The 19,059-nt window shown below is 37.2% G+C and overlaps 1 protein-coding gene across 1 annotated transcript in view; it reads left to right on the forward strand.

The window, feature by feature from the left end:
- Positions 1–19,059, forward strand: part of LOC134169171 (gamma-2-syntrophin-like) — a gene marked incomplete at its 3' end in the record, with an annotated part of 159,902 nt that overhangs the window by 121,707 nt on the left and 19,136 nt on the right. Inside the window, exon 8 of the mRNA XM_062629460.1 lies at positions 6,380–6,471. Within this exon, the coding sequence (XP_062485444.1) occupies positions 6,380–6,471 (92 nt within the window). The remainder of the gene's footprint in view (positions 1–6,379; positions 6,472–19,059) is intronic.

Raw genomic sequence — 19,059 nt, forward strand, 5'->3', positions numbered from 1 at the left:
TGGGTGATATCTGAAAGCTGTTCTACAGAAGCTTTGCCTGAATACAATAAAATAGTGTTTGCAAACATCTGAATCATACATTCACACTGAAGAGTATTTTCAGGACATTTTCCAAACAAATGGATAACATTAATTATGTGTATTTCATACATTTTGATCATTTTTGTCAGAGAGTAGAATTATAATGTGACAACTGAGTAATTTAAAGGTAGCAATAGTAAATTGTTTATGAAAAATGCAGATGAGGGAAGTTGTTGGTTGTTCTGGTTAGCAAATAAAAATATCCAAGACACTCACTTTTAATCCGTGTTGCAAGTAGAAAATTGCACATAATATATCAGCTAACTTAGTCAGACTGAATAATTTTGTACTAATTTATCTTACATATGATTCTCTTCCCAAATTAAGCAAAACAAATTTAAACTATGTCTAGTTCTGGGGATTTATGTAAGTTGTGCTCAGCTATGTGCATGTTTTTTTTTTCTTGATACTAACAGAATTATAGTTCTCATAGGTCTAGCTCTTGTCATTAGATGAGGTCTGTCATTTAATCTAGATTCTTAGACCTATTAAAAGCAAACCTGACAGGCCTCTACTAAGCTGAACTATACATTTCACGATAAAACTTTTATTTCAGATCTTACTATGTGTAATTTCCAGCTGAATATGTAATCTAAATTCAGAGAAATCTTATGTTTAAATTTGGAGGTATTGTCTGGTTAGGGTTCCTTTTAATGAAACTTCAAATTTTGTCTTCCTGACCTGCCTGCTAGGTAATCAGATGACTATAGTTCAATATCTATAATGTCTTGGATAACTGTGTCCAAGCTTAAATATGACTCTGGCAAGGTAGTGGGGTCTTAACCACTAAATTTTGTGTGGCCACATTCATTTGTGGTTATGACAGTCCTACAGGTAATTTTATCTCATCTTGTTGATTGCCATCACATACACATTTGGATTCTATCACTTGTGGTTGGTTAATCTTAGCTAAGAGCCAAGCTCCCATGCAGCCACTCTCTCACTCCCTCCCCTCAAACAGAACATGGGGAGAAGATACAATGAAAAAGCTCAAGTCAAGACAGAAACAGGGATACCACTTATTAATTACTGTCAGAAATAGTTCACACAGGTCCAGAAATATTGATGCCCTCTTGGTACATCATGGCTGCATTGGCTTTCCCACCAGGAGGCATTGCAGCCATTCTTGTCTGGGTGGCTGAGATTACGGCACTGCTTCCATAAAGTGCGACTTCTGGTAAGAGAAAGCAGTGATTAGCAGGGCGACTAGATCACCTTCTATCTCCATGTGACCAGAGGTGTATGCAAAACTTCTGTAGATTAGTAGCTTCCATGAACACTTGAACCAGGAACTTTCACCTTAGAAGACCCATAACTCTCATTCAAAGGGCCTCTTTCATGGCCTGTGGCCAACTAGCACCATTTGGAGTCTGCCCCTGATTACTGTTGTTCAAAGAAAACCTGTTTGGAATAGGGAAGACAGTGACATTTTAGACAAGCTATCACAGAGTATCAAAAATCACAGCAGAGAAGCAATGCTTCTTAAAGACACATCTTGGATACAAATTGCTCATTTTTGGTGGGTTATTAGGCTTGCCTCCTTTATGCAGAGCATGAGGAAATCTTTGGCAAGCATTATACTACCCTGCCCAGTCCCGTGCATGATCCCACACCTTCAGTCCTATACTGCATGCTCAAGAAAACGACTTGTTAAGTATGATTAGACAAGTGAAGAATTTAAATGACCCTTGTGAACTGAACCTGGACTTCAGCACAGAACTCAGCTGCTCCTCTAGGATGTTCTGTGCAGCCGTCAAATGCAGGCTAAAACCAAGCTCAATGAGTCAGATACCTATGGTGACTTGACATAAAAATTCATTTTGGTGTTGAGGAAATAAGCAAATAAGGTGTAGAATGGAAAATAGGTCTGGTTTTGGGCTGTACACTGAGAATAGTCGTAGGACAAACCACCCTATTTCTGGAAGAGCTTTTCACAAGCCCATGCACAAAAGGGAATTCTGGTCATGAAGCACCAGTGACACATATAACAAGCTAAGCAGCAATTCTACTCTGCAATAAAGTACTTCCCAAGTCACACTGCAGGTAAGATTTACATGCATACATTCATAATTTTGAAGTCTATTGGCTTTTCCAAGCATCCCAGAAGACTCAGGCATATAGTCCTCTACTTTCAAGCATTCAGTCATACCAGCGGCTATACTGGCAGTTTTAGTACTGTGGTGTGTTTACTTCAAATACAAACAAACCGTCTCTTCCTATTAACCCATATTATTACTATTTCTGTAAGTACATTGACAGGGGTAGTATCTGTCTCCCCTGCTTCCTCGTCATGCCTCTCTCTTCCCTACACTATCTCATGCCATGGCTAGCAAAAGCAAAAGATGTCACAACAGGAAAATACCTGCCTACAGGTCTCACCAATTTTTCTGGTTGTTTCTCTCTTTCATTATTGCGAGCAACAGATATAGGATTTGGCATGAATACTGATGAACTGGCACTTAGGAATGAGACAAAGACTACTTGTTTCTGTTTGGAAGAGGCCCTAACTCAGGGTGGTATGCCAGCACTGATTGTTGTATCTTTCACAGCTGCCTGGGAATCTTGGCCCTTACTAGACTATTATGAGACTGTCCATAACAGTAAATTAAATTATGCCAGAAAATATCCTTTTCCACAGGAATTTGATCAGCAATTTTATAAAATATTTCAGAATTCTTGGCATAATTTTGCATAGGGCAAATACTTCCTCAAAAAACTCTCAGGCCTAGATGAGAAGGTAGCATGGGCCAGTAGGGTTATTAACTGTCTGATTCATTGGGTTGACTGGCTCCATGGCTAGTGTAATTCCTTATCCCATGGCCTGTGGTTTACTCTAAGGTCACTGTCAGCTAGAGAGAGGATAGATTTGTGATTCTGGAAAACAAAGGAAGAAATCCTGGGTTTTTTTGGAGCTGGGTCAGGCAATTAGTGGCTATATGGGTTATTGTATTAGTCTATGTTACAGAATAGATACAGCATCAGCTCTTGGTTATTGTCATTAAGAATTCTCTGGAGCTAAGTCTATTACCCATCCTACAGCTGAGGATGGCTTGTAGGACCCTTTTAGATAAGACTCACTGCTGCTGGGAAGACTCTTCAGCACATTTTGTGGTAAAACAGACTCTTCAGAGTTTTTCTTTTTTTGATAGTTATACCAAATTATAAGAATATTCTGAAGTTGCAAAGCCTGCAGTATAATTAAAAATCACCAGGAGTGTTTCCTTTGATTTTAATTTTGTGGATGTTCTGGAATGAGCTTTGTGTCTATTGGAGGTGTTTATGACATAATTATTAAGTTGGATAAATGAGTTTTTATTTACATACAGGAGGTCTCCAATATCATTCAACAATGTTGATCATAAGACAGATTGATGTAAAGGATAAAGTCTTGCTGGCTACTTGCTGGACATTGATCTGCTGACCTGTGTTTTGGGAGTTTTATTTGTTATTTAGTGATTTAGTGTAATTCATTGACTGAAATAAACAACCACGTTGATGGGACTCTTAGTTGACCAGACACCGTTCTAGGCCTTAAGGCTTTTAAAGTTAAAAGTAAAATCCAGGCTTTATTAAAATAAGTAATAAAATGCCTAACTTTTAAAATTGTAAAATCTCAGTCATTTTGTTAATATAAAATGATTTAAAAACAGCTCCTACCTGTACCACTGCAAATGAGTTCTTGCTTTAGTTGTGGTGTCAGGTAGCTTGGTGATTTGCTCTGCAAAATCCCCTGTGATCCTTACAGATTTTCTTTCCCTCACCTCAGAGTTCTCTCTGTCTTTTTCCTGCTGTCCCCAGGAGCATATCAGTCTCTTTTGCAAACTGCAGTCACCTATATCCTTGCTATCTCTCTCTTTCTGTGAGCCCTTCTCACCTTACAGGGTAAGGTGTTGTGATTTTTATTATGAGCATACTCAGCTATTGCCCAGGTAATGATCAGGCAAAGATCACCTCCTTTCCCACAGGATACCTTCTTGACACAGCCTTCTCAAAATTTAAAAAAAAAATAAAAAAGCCAGAATAAGCTGAGAATACACACATTAAAGAGATGAAGCCTGTCATAGTGTAGGTTTGCATTTCTCATAAGCTGGCTGTCTGTCTATTATTTGGGTGGGTAAGAGGGCAGCTAGGCAATAACAATTGCTGAAAATCTCACAATATACCAAACACCTTTCATCAGTACCCATCAGGATATTGTATTGTGGCCATGGAGTGTAGCAAACTATTCTCAAACTATTGTTCCAGAGTTTGGACTGGTACCTAACACATGATTTGGAGTCTCAGCTGCTTGGGCAAGAGCTACAGTAGCAGACAATACAAGCTTTACTTTGTGTTAGTATATTTTGCATCGTGTATGTTTTGTTGTAAGAACAGGGAGGAAAGACTACCTGATTGCTCTAGAGCTGCCATGTAGGGAGTCAGACCAAGCTCCTAGAAGAAATTAGAGCACTGTACCTTCCGTGGGATCTTCTATAATGCTAACAAGACCAGGAAGGAGTAGTCCATGGGCGAGTGAGGCAGAATAGGCAGTGAGCAGACTAAAAGATCTGTGAACTTGTTTGCAGTCAGGTGGTGAAGGTGACATAGTTTGAGAAAGGCTTGTAGTTTCTTGTGACTCAGAAAACCAAAGAAAGATGCTGAACTAAAAGGAAATCTGCAGTGATGGTGTGGGAGGAGGGAAATTTGTTGCTTAACCTTTTATTCTTAGTTTTCTTTATTTTTCTATTCTTATTCTTATTTTCCATGTAACAGATGTCAATTTACTGACAAAAAAAAAAAAAAAAAAATTCTAATGTAGCATTTTTAATTATGGTAAAACCTGGATTTAGAGATTTGAAAATATCTAAATTAATGTCTTTTGATATGCTCAAATTGCTGAAGAAGTGAGATAATTCCACTTTAGGAATTTGATTCTTGGATCTCCCATAATTACCCACTGACCCATTCTTCAGTGGAGAATTTAATGCCAACTTTTTTATTTTAGTACTTTTATTACAAAAAAGTTACATGTTATCTTCTGTTCTAGCAAGTCACCGTGGTCATCAATGAGTATAAACATAGATTTTTGTGGTCTACTGTACTTACATGGTAGCTACAAAACATTGTAGCTAGCTACTGAAGTCAGTGCTTGGGTAAGAACCACACAAGCAAAGCATAATTCTTCCTTCTGCTGCCATCATCTAGCATTGTACTGAAAGGACTCCAAATGAAAACATGCTGAAATTTCAAAATTCAGGATGTAATTGCGAGACCTCAGCACTGAATTGGCAGAGATTTGTTATGGAGAAAATGAGCTTTTGTTGAATTTTGCTAAATCTTCTAGATATGTGGAATAGATACATACAAAAACATGTGACTGACTCTCATGATGTTAGACTTGACAGGCCTATTAATGTAAAATGATTTACAGGCAATTTCAGGTGACTTCTTCAGACGGAAAAATGAGTTTTCAGTGACGATGAATATAATGCTGTGAAATTGATTTTATGTGCTTTATTGATAAGACCAAGTGCTGTCTGAGAGTAATTGTGTATTATTGGTGCTGTATGTTAACATTTTACATTTAAGCAGAAATTACACAATGATGTGACTTTGTGCTGTTTCCATTATTGTATGTTACAAAAGTATTAAGCTTTCTTGGAGTCACCTAAACTACTAAAGCAGGATCATGATGCATAACTACTAAAGGAAGATATGTATCAATATATATGTGTAATCTGAAGATATTAACATAGAATCAACATTTCAAGATGACTGCTTTTAATTTCACAGTTTGAGAATGTGCATCATTCATGAAATTAATTAGCATTTTAAGAAAAAGATATATCCATTAATAAAGTTTATTTATGTGTACAGTTAGTACTTGCCTGGGAACATCTTATTAGCTTTGTTTATAAATACAGTCCACAGTTATACTCTAAGATGAGACTTTCAAGACTCAATAGGATTTATTTTTAATTAAATTAATAGGATTTGTGTAACTGAATTTATTTGCTTTTAAATATCTCATTCTCAGTGAAAAAAGGCTATATCCTGCAAACAGCTAAGCATAAAAGTAGTTCCCATGAGCACAGCCTCTATAAAATGACATCTAGCTAACTTTTTTTCCTTTCTAGACATAAAGTATAGCATATCAAAATTTTACTGATTGTCATTTTAAAATGGAAGTAGTATTTCTGGCTTGGCTTGGTGATCTATATTTAAATTTTTTAATGTGTTTTACAGGTGGAATAGATACCAACTTACATATGCATACATTTTTAATATAAGCAATTATTTTTTATTATCTGATTTCTAGGTTCCCCTGGACCATCCAGTGATCACAGCAGTGGAGCTTCATCACCTCTCTTTGACAGTGGCTTACATTTAAATGGAAACTCAACTAACACTGTAAGCAGATGGTTAATAAATGGTGTAAGCTATGTGAGTTTTCTTCCCATTCTGAGCTTCAGAATGCTCGTGTAGGGCTGTAAGACTACCCTAATTTTATTGGGCTTGTTGTTTACTTATTTGTTTGACTGATTCTGAAGTGCACATACTGTAAAATTCTACACTTACAAAACAGTCAACATGAGGCCCTGGTCTGCTAGTTTCTTAATCTGAGGCAACTGGGAAGCTTGTAGGAATGAGCACAGTAAGATTTAATCATTGTTTAGACATGAATTCCTGTGATCTTTTGTCATATTTTGTTGAATTGTGGTATAGTACTATCGAATTTAGTCCAGCTAGAGTTTCTGAAATGTACAAGGAACTCAGAAAAGAGTGTAAAGGTGAATTACTGAGGCAAACTTTTCTGACTGGTAAAAGGGTGAGAAAATGAGAAAGAAATCAAATGGGAAAGCAGACATAGGGGGAAAAAAAAGGCCTGCTTTTTTAATACAGAAGATATTCAATTCTTTTTTTCTGCAGTCACCAGCTGTGATTAAATTAATTGCGGTATCGGGGGGGGGGTGGGGGGGGTGGGTTAGGGAGGGGAGATATTACTCTGGGAAAAATACTAGTCACCAAAGCCAAAGAAGATAGGTTGTCTTAGTAAGCAAAATTTTCTTTTAAGACTGAAGACTGAAGATGTAGATACTAGCTGTACAAGGACGTGGACCTTCATGTTCAAAACTTCTTCAGCTCTGCAGCTGTAGTTTTTCAGTTGGGTATTAAATTTTACAGTAGGAATGCCCAGTGAATGGAGTGAAAGTTTCCTACTCAGCAAGTGACATCAGGTCTGCTTATTGCTCCACTTCTCCCAAGCTTTGCACTCCTTTGAGCACTGTATTTCTAAACTTAAGACTTGTTTTCATCTGATTATACATATCTATGAGATAATATAAATATATACATACAATAAATGAATAAAGAGAAATAAGCCTTTCTGTGCTACCTATACCTTAGTGCTAGGCGTCCAAACTGAGCATAGATACAGAAGGTTTCATGCTTATTTGGTTTTAGTTATGAAGATAATTATTACTTTTAATTACCTTGTACTGTAGCCTTACTAAAGAACTCAAATCTGTCCTCAGAATCCAGCATTCTGCAAGACCTGTCTACTAGGTACTCTGCAGACAAAGTGCTTTCTGCAAATACCTTGTGTTATAAGAACAGGGCTATGGTCAGATGATTGGCTGTGACTGCATTATCATCTTCTAGTAAACCAATGCCTATTAAGTGCTAGAATGATTGTGCCATAAGAACTTTTAATAATCATTATGACTGTACTGTGGGAACTGCACACTTTGAATTCTACGCATTATAAAAACACAAATAAGTGGCTGGAGTTTTGTAGACTTGTAGCAGAGTAATTTCGAGTTAGTTGCCAAGGTAACACACAAAAGATTGTGCATAAACTTGAAATATAAGTGGAAAAACAGAAAGCAAAAAGGGAGAATACTAAGGTACTAGCTTGCTTTTATACAACACTTATTTTTTCTGAAGCTTGACATAAAGTCACATAAGGAGCTACGTATGTACCAGATGCTGTGAAGCAGAACAATCTACCTTATATCTAGCCTAATAAAAAAGTCATGATCTCCCTTCATAGGAAACAAGATGAAAAACTGACGGATTCTTATTGTGAAATACAAAAGCAAGCTTCTAAGTATTCTGAGCAGGAATGACTGGCTTTTGAGATGATCTGCTGGAGATGCGTGGTCAAACTTATCAGAGTAAACTATGAGTGTAACTAACTGAGCTCTGGGCAGACCTTTCATAGTGGTTATAAATGTATTTCAACTTCTAGCTAGTGAGTGGTTCTACTTTTTTTAATTAGGTATTTTCATTTTTTACGGTGAAGGAAGAGCTGAACTGACATTTCCTATAATTGTATTGCCCAGTAGGGATAAGAATATTTAAATCCTTAAATATCCATTTAAATGTCACCTTGTTAGGGAAGATCTGACTCACTTTGAGTATTGTGTCTTGTAGGTTTGTGTAGCATTTGTATGTATCTTCCTAGCCACAGTCAGATTCAGAAATACTGACTGGAAATACTGCTCAGGAAAGCATCAAATGTAAAGGAACGGATGGGAATGCAAGGAATTACTGATACACCAGTTTTACCAAGCTATCATTCAGCGTGTCTGTTCTGAAAAACAGTTGTATAGAGACACTTCAGCTAACTTGTATCATATAGACAGTAGTTCAGCCATCTTAACAGCAAGCTGCTTCTGCCTAATATGATTATACCATTTTCAGTTCTGGTGCTATCTTGCCTCTGTTAGATGTACCTTTACCACCTTGGCCATGAAACATCTGTTATACGTGATGAAGTACCATCTTCAGGATATATGTACATCCTCACTATAATAGCAGAGCAGTTTGCATTGTAGCTCTTTAACAGGGTTCTCTGGAACACAGAAATGAGCTGAAGTGCTCGCTTCACACCTAATTATTTTGTGCTTGGACACTGTGACAAATGCTTTAGAGATTAGTAGTGGCAGATACATTCATCTGTATTTTATAAGTGGTTTCTTAAACACAAAGTGAAATTTCAGAAGGGAACATTAAAACATTCAAAGGAGGTGGTCTTTACGCTAGTGATTACAGGTTGTTTACCCAATGGATTCTAACTACAAAACAACAAAAAAAATACTGTAGAGAGATTCTTCCAGATGTCCATATATCCTAAATGTCCAGGCTAGCTCCCTGGAGTAGTTAGGGGGTATAAAAAACGAATTCATGTTTAAGACATCGAGTTATCTGATAGTTACAGTGTAAAGTGAGAATGAAGTAGGTTTTCATTTCATTGAAAATCCAACTTCCCTGAGTTGTCTAAAAAGGATGTTCTAATAAGAAGTGAGACCATTGTAAATCATTATTTTACATGTGTTCATGTAATTTAAGAACTCTAATTTAATTTTGATAGTGCACATTTAGTTTAGTTGGTTAAATGAAACTAAACAGGCACTTAAATTTTTCTAAGTAGGCTTAAAGTATTTTTCCTTGGGGGCTTTCTTGCATCTGTTAAATTAAAAAGTTTTGCTTTAAAAAAGACATTGCCTACTTTATCACCAAGTTCAGGTTTTTAAGAAGAAAAAATACAGATGCTCAACTCTTGGTGGAACTAGTAGGATGCTAAATCTTTAGTATCTATTATAGTCCTGGTTCCAGGGTGAGAGAATGGCGTGACTCAAGTCTCCAAGCATGTAAAGGCAAAAAGGGAAGAGGACCCAAGAAAGGGGGTGGACCTTCTCTGACAGAGAGTAAATGCTATTCTGATGGATACTTTTAGTGGAGTGTGTGACCAGGTTATTGCATTGAGATTGAACTGATGCCCTACATCTGAAAGAGTTTCAATAGTTTTATTTTTTGAATATTCCTGTAGTGTCTTCCAGTTCAGTGTACCATTGATCATTCTTAAGCTTTATTTTATTCTTCATTTTTATTATCCTGTAGCTCATTTTAAAGAAGAAAAGTTTCAGGATTTCAGATCAATACCTTTTCTATTAGAATGGTTTAGCATGTGATACCGATAGACTCTGCCAACTCTTGATCTGAAAATCTATGTTTTTCTCACTGAATATGAAAGCAATGTAACTTTAAATTGACTTCCAATTCACAGTGTATCATTTGAGAATGTACGCGCATAAAACATAGTTAATGTAATAAATACAATAAATAGCTCACTTAGAGGTACAGCGCTGGTTACTCTGGTGAAAGTAATCATCACCATCTCTTCCATTTATTCACTAAAGAGAAACTCAAAATAGATGAACACAGCTAGCTACACTTAAATATTTTGGACTGCTGCTGTGCTGAAGACATTTATGAAATGAGATAAACACCCTGGAAATAATTGTGCTTCTTTTTCTCAATTAATAAAATATGAAGTGACTGTTCCCTTTCCACCTATGGGGAAAAATATTCCAAATTTTCTGATTACACCTTTCAGAAAGCATAGCAGTAGAAGCTGAAAAAAGCCTATCAAATAATACCTTCTTACTCCACGACTGTAGAATTGTTAAGGAAATGCATTTGATATTGAGTATTGAAATTTTTTGGTTTAGATATAGCTATTCAAAAGTGCTGTATTTTTCTAATTCTGATTAGAGTTGATTGGGACTTTCACTATGAGATTAATAAAGTGAATAAAATGTATCTTTAAAAGTCTTATCTTTTAGTTGTATTGATCCCCACTGTTACTGCTAATCCTTTCAGCAGACTTATTTCTTATAGTATTTAATATATGATTGATCACGTTGGTCATTTCTTCTGCACAGAAATTAATATGGCTTTAGGATTTCCTTAACTTAAAGCATTAACCAAAGCTGGTGAAAGTTAATGTGGTATTGAAAATACAAAGAAAGTCTTACTAGCTGCTAAATAAATGAACACAGAACAGTATTTACTGTTTTATCACACCTAATACTAGTTTTAAAAGTATTCACTTAGAATGCTGAAAATTAATCTGATAGTCACACACCTTCAAAGAAGGCAGCTTCAATCCAAATCTGTTTCCACTAGAAAAGAAGCAGAAGACCAAGAAAGCTCAGATAAAATGAACTTTATTATTTATCTTTCAGAAAAAGGTGCAGCAGGATCAGAATAGAAATATGTTCAGTAGAAAACAGTAACTCGCACTTGTTAGGTATCTGGTTTTATTTTTTATTTATACATAATTTTGCCATACATTGCCATTTCATAAGAATGCATTGTTTCTTATAGTTCATACGAATTTGGTCATTGTAGTTGAAGCAGCAGCAAAAACAAAATTACTTAGGAGATAAAAAAAAATTTATTACACTTTTTAATGACTCCTGGTAGAAATTGGGTAATATTTTCTTTATCCTTATGCATTTGCATAAGTTGCTCTAAGTGCATTGAGTACCTTTCGTTTGCACAGGTAGGCAAACAAATTATTTACTTATTAATGATGCTTTCCTGTTTGGCCTATGATATTCAAATGTGCAGAAAAAGAGCTGTGGAGAAATTTAGTTAATTAATTTGCATTTGATTCTTGGACAAACTCATCTATTTTTTTTCTCATATCTGTTTTCCTGTCTATGACTATAAAGGTGCAAAATGAACAACCTCAGCTCAGAGCTAGATTATAAAGGTAGAATTTGAAACTCCGTTCTATGAGTAAGCAAAATTATGACCATTTCTCACCTGTTGCAAATGTGGTGAACAAAAAGAGCAGACTTCTTTCACATATTTTAGCAGGGATTATTAGAAGTCCTTGGTTAGAGAGAAATAAATATGGTACCATTCATGAGACCGATGACTAAATGAGGAAGGTGAAGTGTTAGAAGAAATGAATACAAGCTTTTTCCATTTTTTTATTTTCCCTTTTTTTTTTTATTTTTATACCAGCAAGATCCATCTACTGTTGCCAAGGTATTTTCAATTACTGTTACAAATGCTAGGCTGTGGTAACGATCAGCATGGAAACAGAGAGGCATATAGTGATGGTGTATTTCTAGATTTGATGTTAGCATAGATGAAGTCCAGCAGTTCAGGTATATGCTAGAAATTACTTACAGTGAAAACTGACAGTGAAATTTAGGCAACAAGTTCTCCCACAGAGTTTCATCCAGTGTCATTCCTGCAACAAATTGACACTTACTGAGTTTCTAGTTAAGGATACAAACAACAGTTAAGCCCCAAATTTATCCTGAGGGGTGTGCAGACTTTGTGGAGTTCAAAGAATTTTCCACCCTGAGCTAATTTTTCTAAGCAAGGACAGCATGTCCATTTGGGGACATGAAAGGCTACCAAAAGCTGTCTGTAACACTTGAAGTTTGGGTACATTTGCATTAATAGTGTAATACCATAATGTTGGGGTTTGATTTCTGACTGCTGTTATAGTTTGAGAAGAGTCATAATTACTTCCTGCTTTTTATGCTGAGATGTAATAACTCTGGCCCCTATCCCCTTTCCCCCAAAGGAGGAATATATCTGGAATGATGTTCCAGGAAAGGTTGTTGAGGTTATTCAGGAACCAATTACAGACTAGCCTGAGGGAAGCAAATTAAAGGAAAAGGTGCAAGATTCTGTCAAACAATACATTTATATTCTCTAAAAATATCTTAGTCAGGCTTGTACCTCATTGGTTCATTAAAAAAAAAAATGTAGTAGGACCTAGCAGCACAGCTGCAATGAAATATTTATTAATATTTCCATTATAAATCACTTCTAGAGAAACTTACATAATTTAAAGGTTTTTAATTTGTTCCTCACTGATGGAATAGCAATCCCATTGACTTAAATGCATAGCTATTTCAGTGAATAGGGCAGTTTAAGTTCCTAACATGTACTTCTATATAGAGTGGCCATGTAAACACCAAATACAGGCGCTCAGTGTCTGCAAAACTATCCATTAATTAAAAAGCATTAAATGTCTTCAAGAGCAGTCATTAAATTTCAAAAGCATGCATCTGATTCAGCATTAGAATTTAAAATGTTTCTTTTTCTGTGATAGGGAGTAGTATGCTTGTTTCACATGCTATTTCACCTTCCTCCCATTTAATTAAGCAATGTCTGTCAATTAGAATAATGTAGAATAGAGCTGTATAATTATAATTTGCTGCTTTCACTGAATTTTAAAGGCATCAAATTCCTTGTCCAAATTGTTACTTCATCTGGAAGAGCTTGTTTCCTGTATAGAAGCCTTTATCTATTAAATGATTTGGTGATGCATACTTTACCAGGTAATTACTGTCTTCTTAAAGCTGTCATAGAATTGTGCACCTGCATCGAAGAATTCCATTAAAAATAAATAAACACAGATTCTCTCCTGAATTGATGCTGCATCAAAGGAATGCACAGGTATCTTGATAATCATCATTAAATCCTTCTGAATTCAGAGACAAGCTGACTGCTCTAATTGACTTCTCTTTACAGTAGATATCACAATAATGGGTTTCTTTAGCTGGGCATCACAAGATTTTCTCTCATGTCTCTAGTACCAGCTGAACAATTGTTAATGGTGGTTTTCAAGGATTAAAGTAAGCTAATGTAAGAGTTTTTTAGTGTGAAATGGAGTGGTCTTGTGCTCTTCTCCAACTAGTTTACAGCCTCTGTTTCCTCTCTGTCCCTGGAATAAGTATTAGCAAATGCTCAGCCATATGTTGATCTGATTGGTTCACTTATATACTTGTATAAGTAACCCCGCTTATATACATAAATATATATATGTATATATAATATATACATGTATTTCAGTCACAGACTGGAAACTATAGAGAGAGCTCATCCAATTCACAGTGAGTTGATGATTGCTGGTGCTGATGCAAGAAATTGTAAGACTCTCTAATTCGCTTCCCCCAGAATAAGTGCAAGACAAATCTGCCTTCTTTGAAAATCAGACTTGCCATGGTTTAAACCTAGCCAGTAACTCAGAACCATGCAGCCGCTTGCTCACTCCCCCCCTTCCTCTCCCAGCTCCCAGAGGGATGGGGAAGAGAATCAAAAGAATGTAACTTCCACGGGTTGAGATAAGAACAGTCCAGTAACTAAGGTATAATACAAAACTACTACTGCTACCACCAATAATAATAACGATAAGGGGAATAACAAGGGGAGAGAATATAAAAGAGGAAAAGGACAACAATAAACACAAGTGATACACAGTACAAGTGCTCACCACCCACTAACTAATGCCCTGCCTGACCGAAGCAGCTATCTGGGCCTTCTGGTAACTCCCCCCTGTATATATACTGGGCATGATGTGCTGTGGTATGGAATACCCCTTTGGCTGGTTTGGGTTAGGTGTCCTATCTCTTCTTCCTCCTGGCTTCCTATGCGCCTCCTCACTGGCAGAGTATGAGGCTGAAAAGTCCTTGATCAGAGTAAACATTACTTAGCAACAACTAAAACCATTGATGTGTTATCAGCATTGGTCTCAGACTAAAGTCGAAAACACAGCACTGCTACCAAGAAGAAAACACACCAGCTACTAAAAAGGAGAAAAATAACTGTTACAGCAGAACCCAGGGCAAGATTATATTGAGGGTTTTCTGTTGAGTATGCTGTAATACTTTTAGTAATGGACTTCTGACAAGATGATCCACTCTAGTTTATACCAGAGAGATGCAAGAAAGATGGTATCTACTAATCTAAAAGTTTTCACCAAAATCCATTAATTGTTTTCAGTTATAGATTAAGGAAATAAAGCTATGCCAAGCCATTTTTTAGCATTTCAGATTTCAGAGACCATCTGGATGATGCTCTTAGTCATATGATTCAGTTTTAGGTAGTCCTGCAAGGAGCGCAGAGTTAGACTCAATACTTATGTATTCTTTCCAACTTAAAATATTCTATGATTCTATGTTTTCAACCTCAGAGTTGTTTTTACTAGGAAAATATTTAAGTATATAAATATCAAATATATTGCAAGCATTTTTGTACACATATTTTGTGGAGGAATGTTTTATTTTATTCTTAGGAATTCTCAGCAAAGCTAACTAAAGTGGTTATAGCAAAAATACCTCAAGAGATAGATAACAGCTTTATCATAATCATCTCCTTTTGAACCAGTATCAATAAAGAGAGTAATCTAGAATTAGTCATATCTCTTACAACATATACATGTGCTTGGTAGAGATACCAGTTTACAGAACAGGCTTAAGACTTTAATGATACATTCTGAAATAATAAATCCTCTAAAGCAAAAAAGGGATAAATATAAATGATCAGTAAAAGGGTATATTTTTTCCTTGTCAGTATCACAGGATTCTTATTTCATAGAATCATAGAATCATAGGTTGGAAAACACCCTTAAGATCATCAAGTCCAACTCAGTGTTAACCTAACACTATCAAATTCACCACTAAACCAAACAAAGAGGAGGTGAAGCAAAAATGCCATAAGGTCTGTGCGAATTAACAAGAAACTCCTGGGCAAACTTCAATACAAAAAGGAAGCCTGCTCTAGGGTGGAAGCAAAGAAAGATAGTCTGGGAAGGATGCAGAGAAATTCAGCAGCCAAGGATCAGTTTAGTAAAGCTAAAGCCCTGATAGAATTAAATCTGGCTAAGCACATTAAGGGCAACAAGAAAAGCTTCTGTAGGTACACTGGTGAAAAAAAAAGACCAGGGAAAATGCAGGAAATGGGAAACCTGGACACCCAGGATATAGAGAAGGCTAAGGTACTCAACAACTTTTTTGCCTTGGTCTTCACCAGCAAGTGCTTCAGCCCCATGGCCCAAGTGACAGAAGGCAAAGGCAAGGACTGGGAGCATTAAGAACTGCTCACTGTAGGAGAACATCAGGTTCCTTCAGGTTCTAAGGAACCTGAAGGTGTACAAGTGCATGGGTCCTGATGAGATGCATCCACAGGTCCTGAGGGTAAGTTTAGATTAGATATAAGGAAGACATTCTTCACAGTGAGGCTGGTGAGGCACTGGAACAGGTTGCCCAGAGAAGTTGTGTCTGTCCCATCCCTGGAAGTGTTCAAGGCCAGGTTGGATGGGGCTTTGAGCAACCTGGCCTAGTGAAAGGTGTCCCTGCCCATTGCAGGGGGCTTGGACCTAAATTATAAAATCATAGAATAGTTAGGGTTGGAAGGGACCTTAAGATATCTAGTTCCACCCCCCCTGCCATGGGCAGGAACACCACACACTAAACCATGTCACCCAAGACAGGTAGGGTTGGAAAGGACCTTAAGATCATCTAGTTCCTGTTTTTTGAACCCCTCCAACAAGTTGAGAAAATAACTGCAAAAATTAAGGAGTTTCAATAGAAGATCAAACCCCTATAGCACACAAGTCTTTTGTGAAATAATTTGCACTGGCTACATGTACAGGTGAAAGCTCAGATATTTATAAGAATTTTTCCTGTCCTCTATTTCCCAATGCTGGTGACAGCAGCAAGGCATCATAGTAAAGAAAAAGTAGTGTGTTTTGAGGGAAGAAAGCATTAATGCTAATTAGCTTAGTCTCCTAAGAATAAACTGTTCGATTATTGTTGCCTCTTCACTTTAAATGTGGTATGAGAATGCTTGCAAATGATATATTGCTGCTGCAGGTATAGTCCTTCATCTGCATCTGCTATGAAGATTATGCAAAACTTGCCTTTCTGCAAAGCAGAAAAGTATATTTAAAAGCAAGCTTAATCATACTAAGCAACATCACCCTGCGTATTTATGACTCCAAAAGTGAATCAACCCAGTTTCAACCTCCCTGAAGCCCATGTTTAAGAAAAGAGCAATATGTCAGCCTAAAATATCACTTTGGAAGCTTTCAAGGTGCAGCCTAGCAGAAATTGCAAATCACATTACTAGGGAGGATTCAGAAACTGTTCTTTCTGAGGACATGATATTTTTCTTGCTGAAATCTAGAATCAATGGCAGTTAAAAAAAAAAAAAATAAGGTGAAATAAGTTCCCAAGCCCTGCAAATTGTACAAAAAGTTGCAAATATTGACAGTCCCAGCTAGCTGTGCTCTTTCACCATCCTTCTTATGTTCTTAGGGAAAACTTAGAGATGTGTCTCATTATGTCTCACTTAGCGAAGGACTTTCTGGTCTCATTTTACTTCTGTGAAGACTTCTTGGTTGCCCCATAATGAGTTGTTATATAGTAGTTTTACAAAGCAACAAAGCACTTGCCTACATTGTCCTTCATATGTCAACAATTGCTAATGGGAGAGAGAATCAGACCCTGCTCTAGATCACAGCTGTCCCAGGTGGGTAGTGATTATGTGTTATTACAACCTGATTCTTGTTCAGTGTTCTGTCAGAAATGAGATTTTTGTGTTCAATCCATTTCTTAATGGACAGGTGTGACAAATAAATTGGCATTAATCGGCAACATTTTTGGCAGTCTCAGCGGAATGCCAAAGGTGTGAAATGAACCAGAGGATAAAAGCTGTGACTGCAGAGATGATCTCTAAACAGTCAACTTTTTTAGTGCTTTGGAGAAACACTGTTGAGAGTTTTCAACATGAGCAGCAGCAGCTGCTTAGTAGACAGAAGGCTTGAAGGTCAGCCAACTCAGTACACTGGGTCAGACCAAAGGACCATCTGGCCAAATAGCTTGTTCCCAGCTGATGCCCTCCAGAGAATACAAAACAAGAGGAAATATGTACAATTACTTACAGGGTTTATTTCCTGCACCTCCAATTACTTCTGCCAGAGGGACTTCCTGAGCCAGTTTGTTATATAGAGGAAAAACAATCTTTGTTTTTATCCGACTGTTTTTACTTCTAATTGATACCCCTTCTGCTTATATGAAAAGGGCAAGTGAACCACTGTTCCCTAATCCCTTTCTTTGTTATTTGTTATATACCTTTGTCACAATTCCTTCAGATGCTTCTTTTCCAGATTAATGAATCTTTGTTTACTTAATTATTTGTGTGAAAATGATTCCATTCCTTTCAACATCTGCTTTTCCCACAACAGCAGGATCTTATTTTTGAGTGTTAATCATCTGTTCACATCCTATTACAGTATGGGGGAAGTTAATATTGTCTTTCTTCGTGTATTTACTGTATTTTCAGAAGTCATTTTATCTCTCAGTTATTCAGTATCATGAGCTGCTTCTGCAGATATTTGCAGTTTGTTTTTCTTTTTATTGTTTTTTATTACTTATTGTGTCTAATAAACTTGCTCAGTCTGGTGTTCACCATCTTGTCCAGATGGCTTTTGACACTGTCTCTGATAACATCCTCATAGGTAAGCTCAGGAAGTTTCAGTTAGATGAGTGGACAGTGGGGTGGACTGAGAACTGGCTGAACAGCCAAGGTCAGAGGGTTGTGATCAGTGGCACAGTCTAGTAGGACACCTGTGACTAGAGGTGTTCCCCCGCGGTCACTACAGAATCCTGTCTTGTCAAATTCTCAGTGACCTGGATGAAGGGACAGCGTGTATCCTCAGCAAGTCTGATGATGATACAAAATTTGGAGGAGTGGCTGATGAACCAGAAGGCTGTGCTGCCATTCAGTGAGACATAGTATAGAGAGCTGGAGAGGAATCTAATGAAGTTCAACAAAGCTGAGTGTAGGGTCCTGCACTGAGGGAGGAACAACTGCATTCACCAGTACAGGTTAGGGGTTGAAATGCTGAAAAGCAGCTCAGCAGAGGAGGACCTGGGGGTCCTGGTGGACAACAAATTGCCTATGAGCAAGCAATGCGCCCTTGTGACAAGAATGCTGATGGTATCCTGGAGTGCATTAGGAAGGGTATGATCAGCAGGTTGAGAGAGGTGGTTGTCCCCCTCTACTCTGCCCTGGTGAGGCTGCTTCTGGGATATTGTGTTGAGTTCTCAGTTCCCCAGTTCAAGAATGACAAGGAACTGCTGGATAGGGTCCAGCGGAGGGTTATGAAGATGATTAGGGGACTGGAACATCTCTCTTCTCTTATGAGGAAAGGCTGAGATCTGGGCCTGTTTAGCCTGGAGAAAAGATGACTGAGAGGGGATCTTATCATCATTACCTACATTGAGATATATTTTGTTTTGCACTGGTATCTTACTAAAGCATTTGACTGGAGTGTAAGGGACCAAATGGAAACATGAAATTGCCAGTGACTCACTCATAAATTTTTTTGCTGCC

The sequence above is a fragment of the Pezoporus occidentalis genome, unplaced genomic scaffold (genome assembly GCF_034315485.1).
Source record: "Pezoporus occidentalis ecotype Australia unplaced genomic scaffold, CSIRO_AGI_Poc_V1 ctg339, whole genome shotgun sequence".
NCBI classification, from domain to species: Eukaryota; Metazoa; Chordata; class Aves; order Psittaciformes; family Psittacidae; genus Pezoporus; species Pezoporus occidentalis.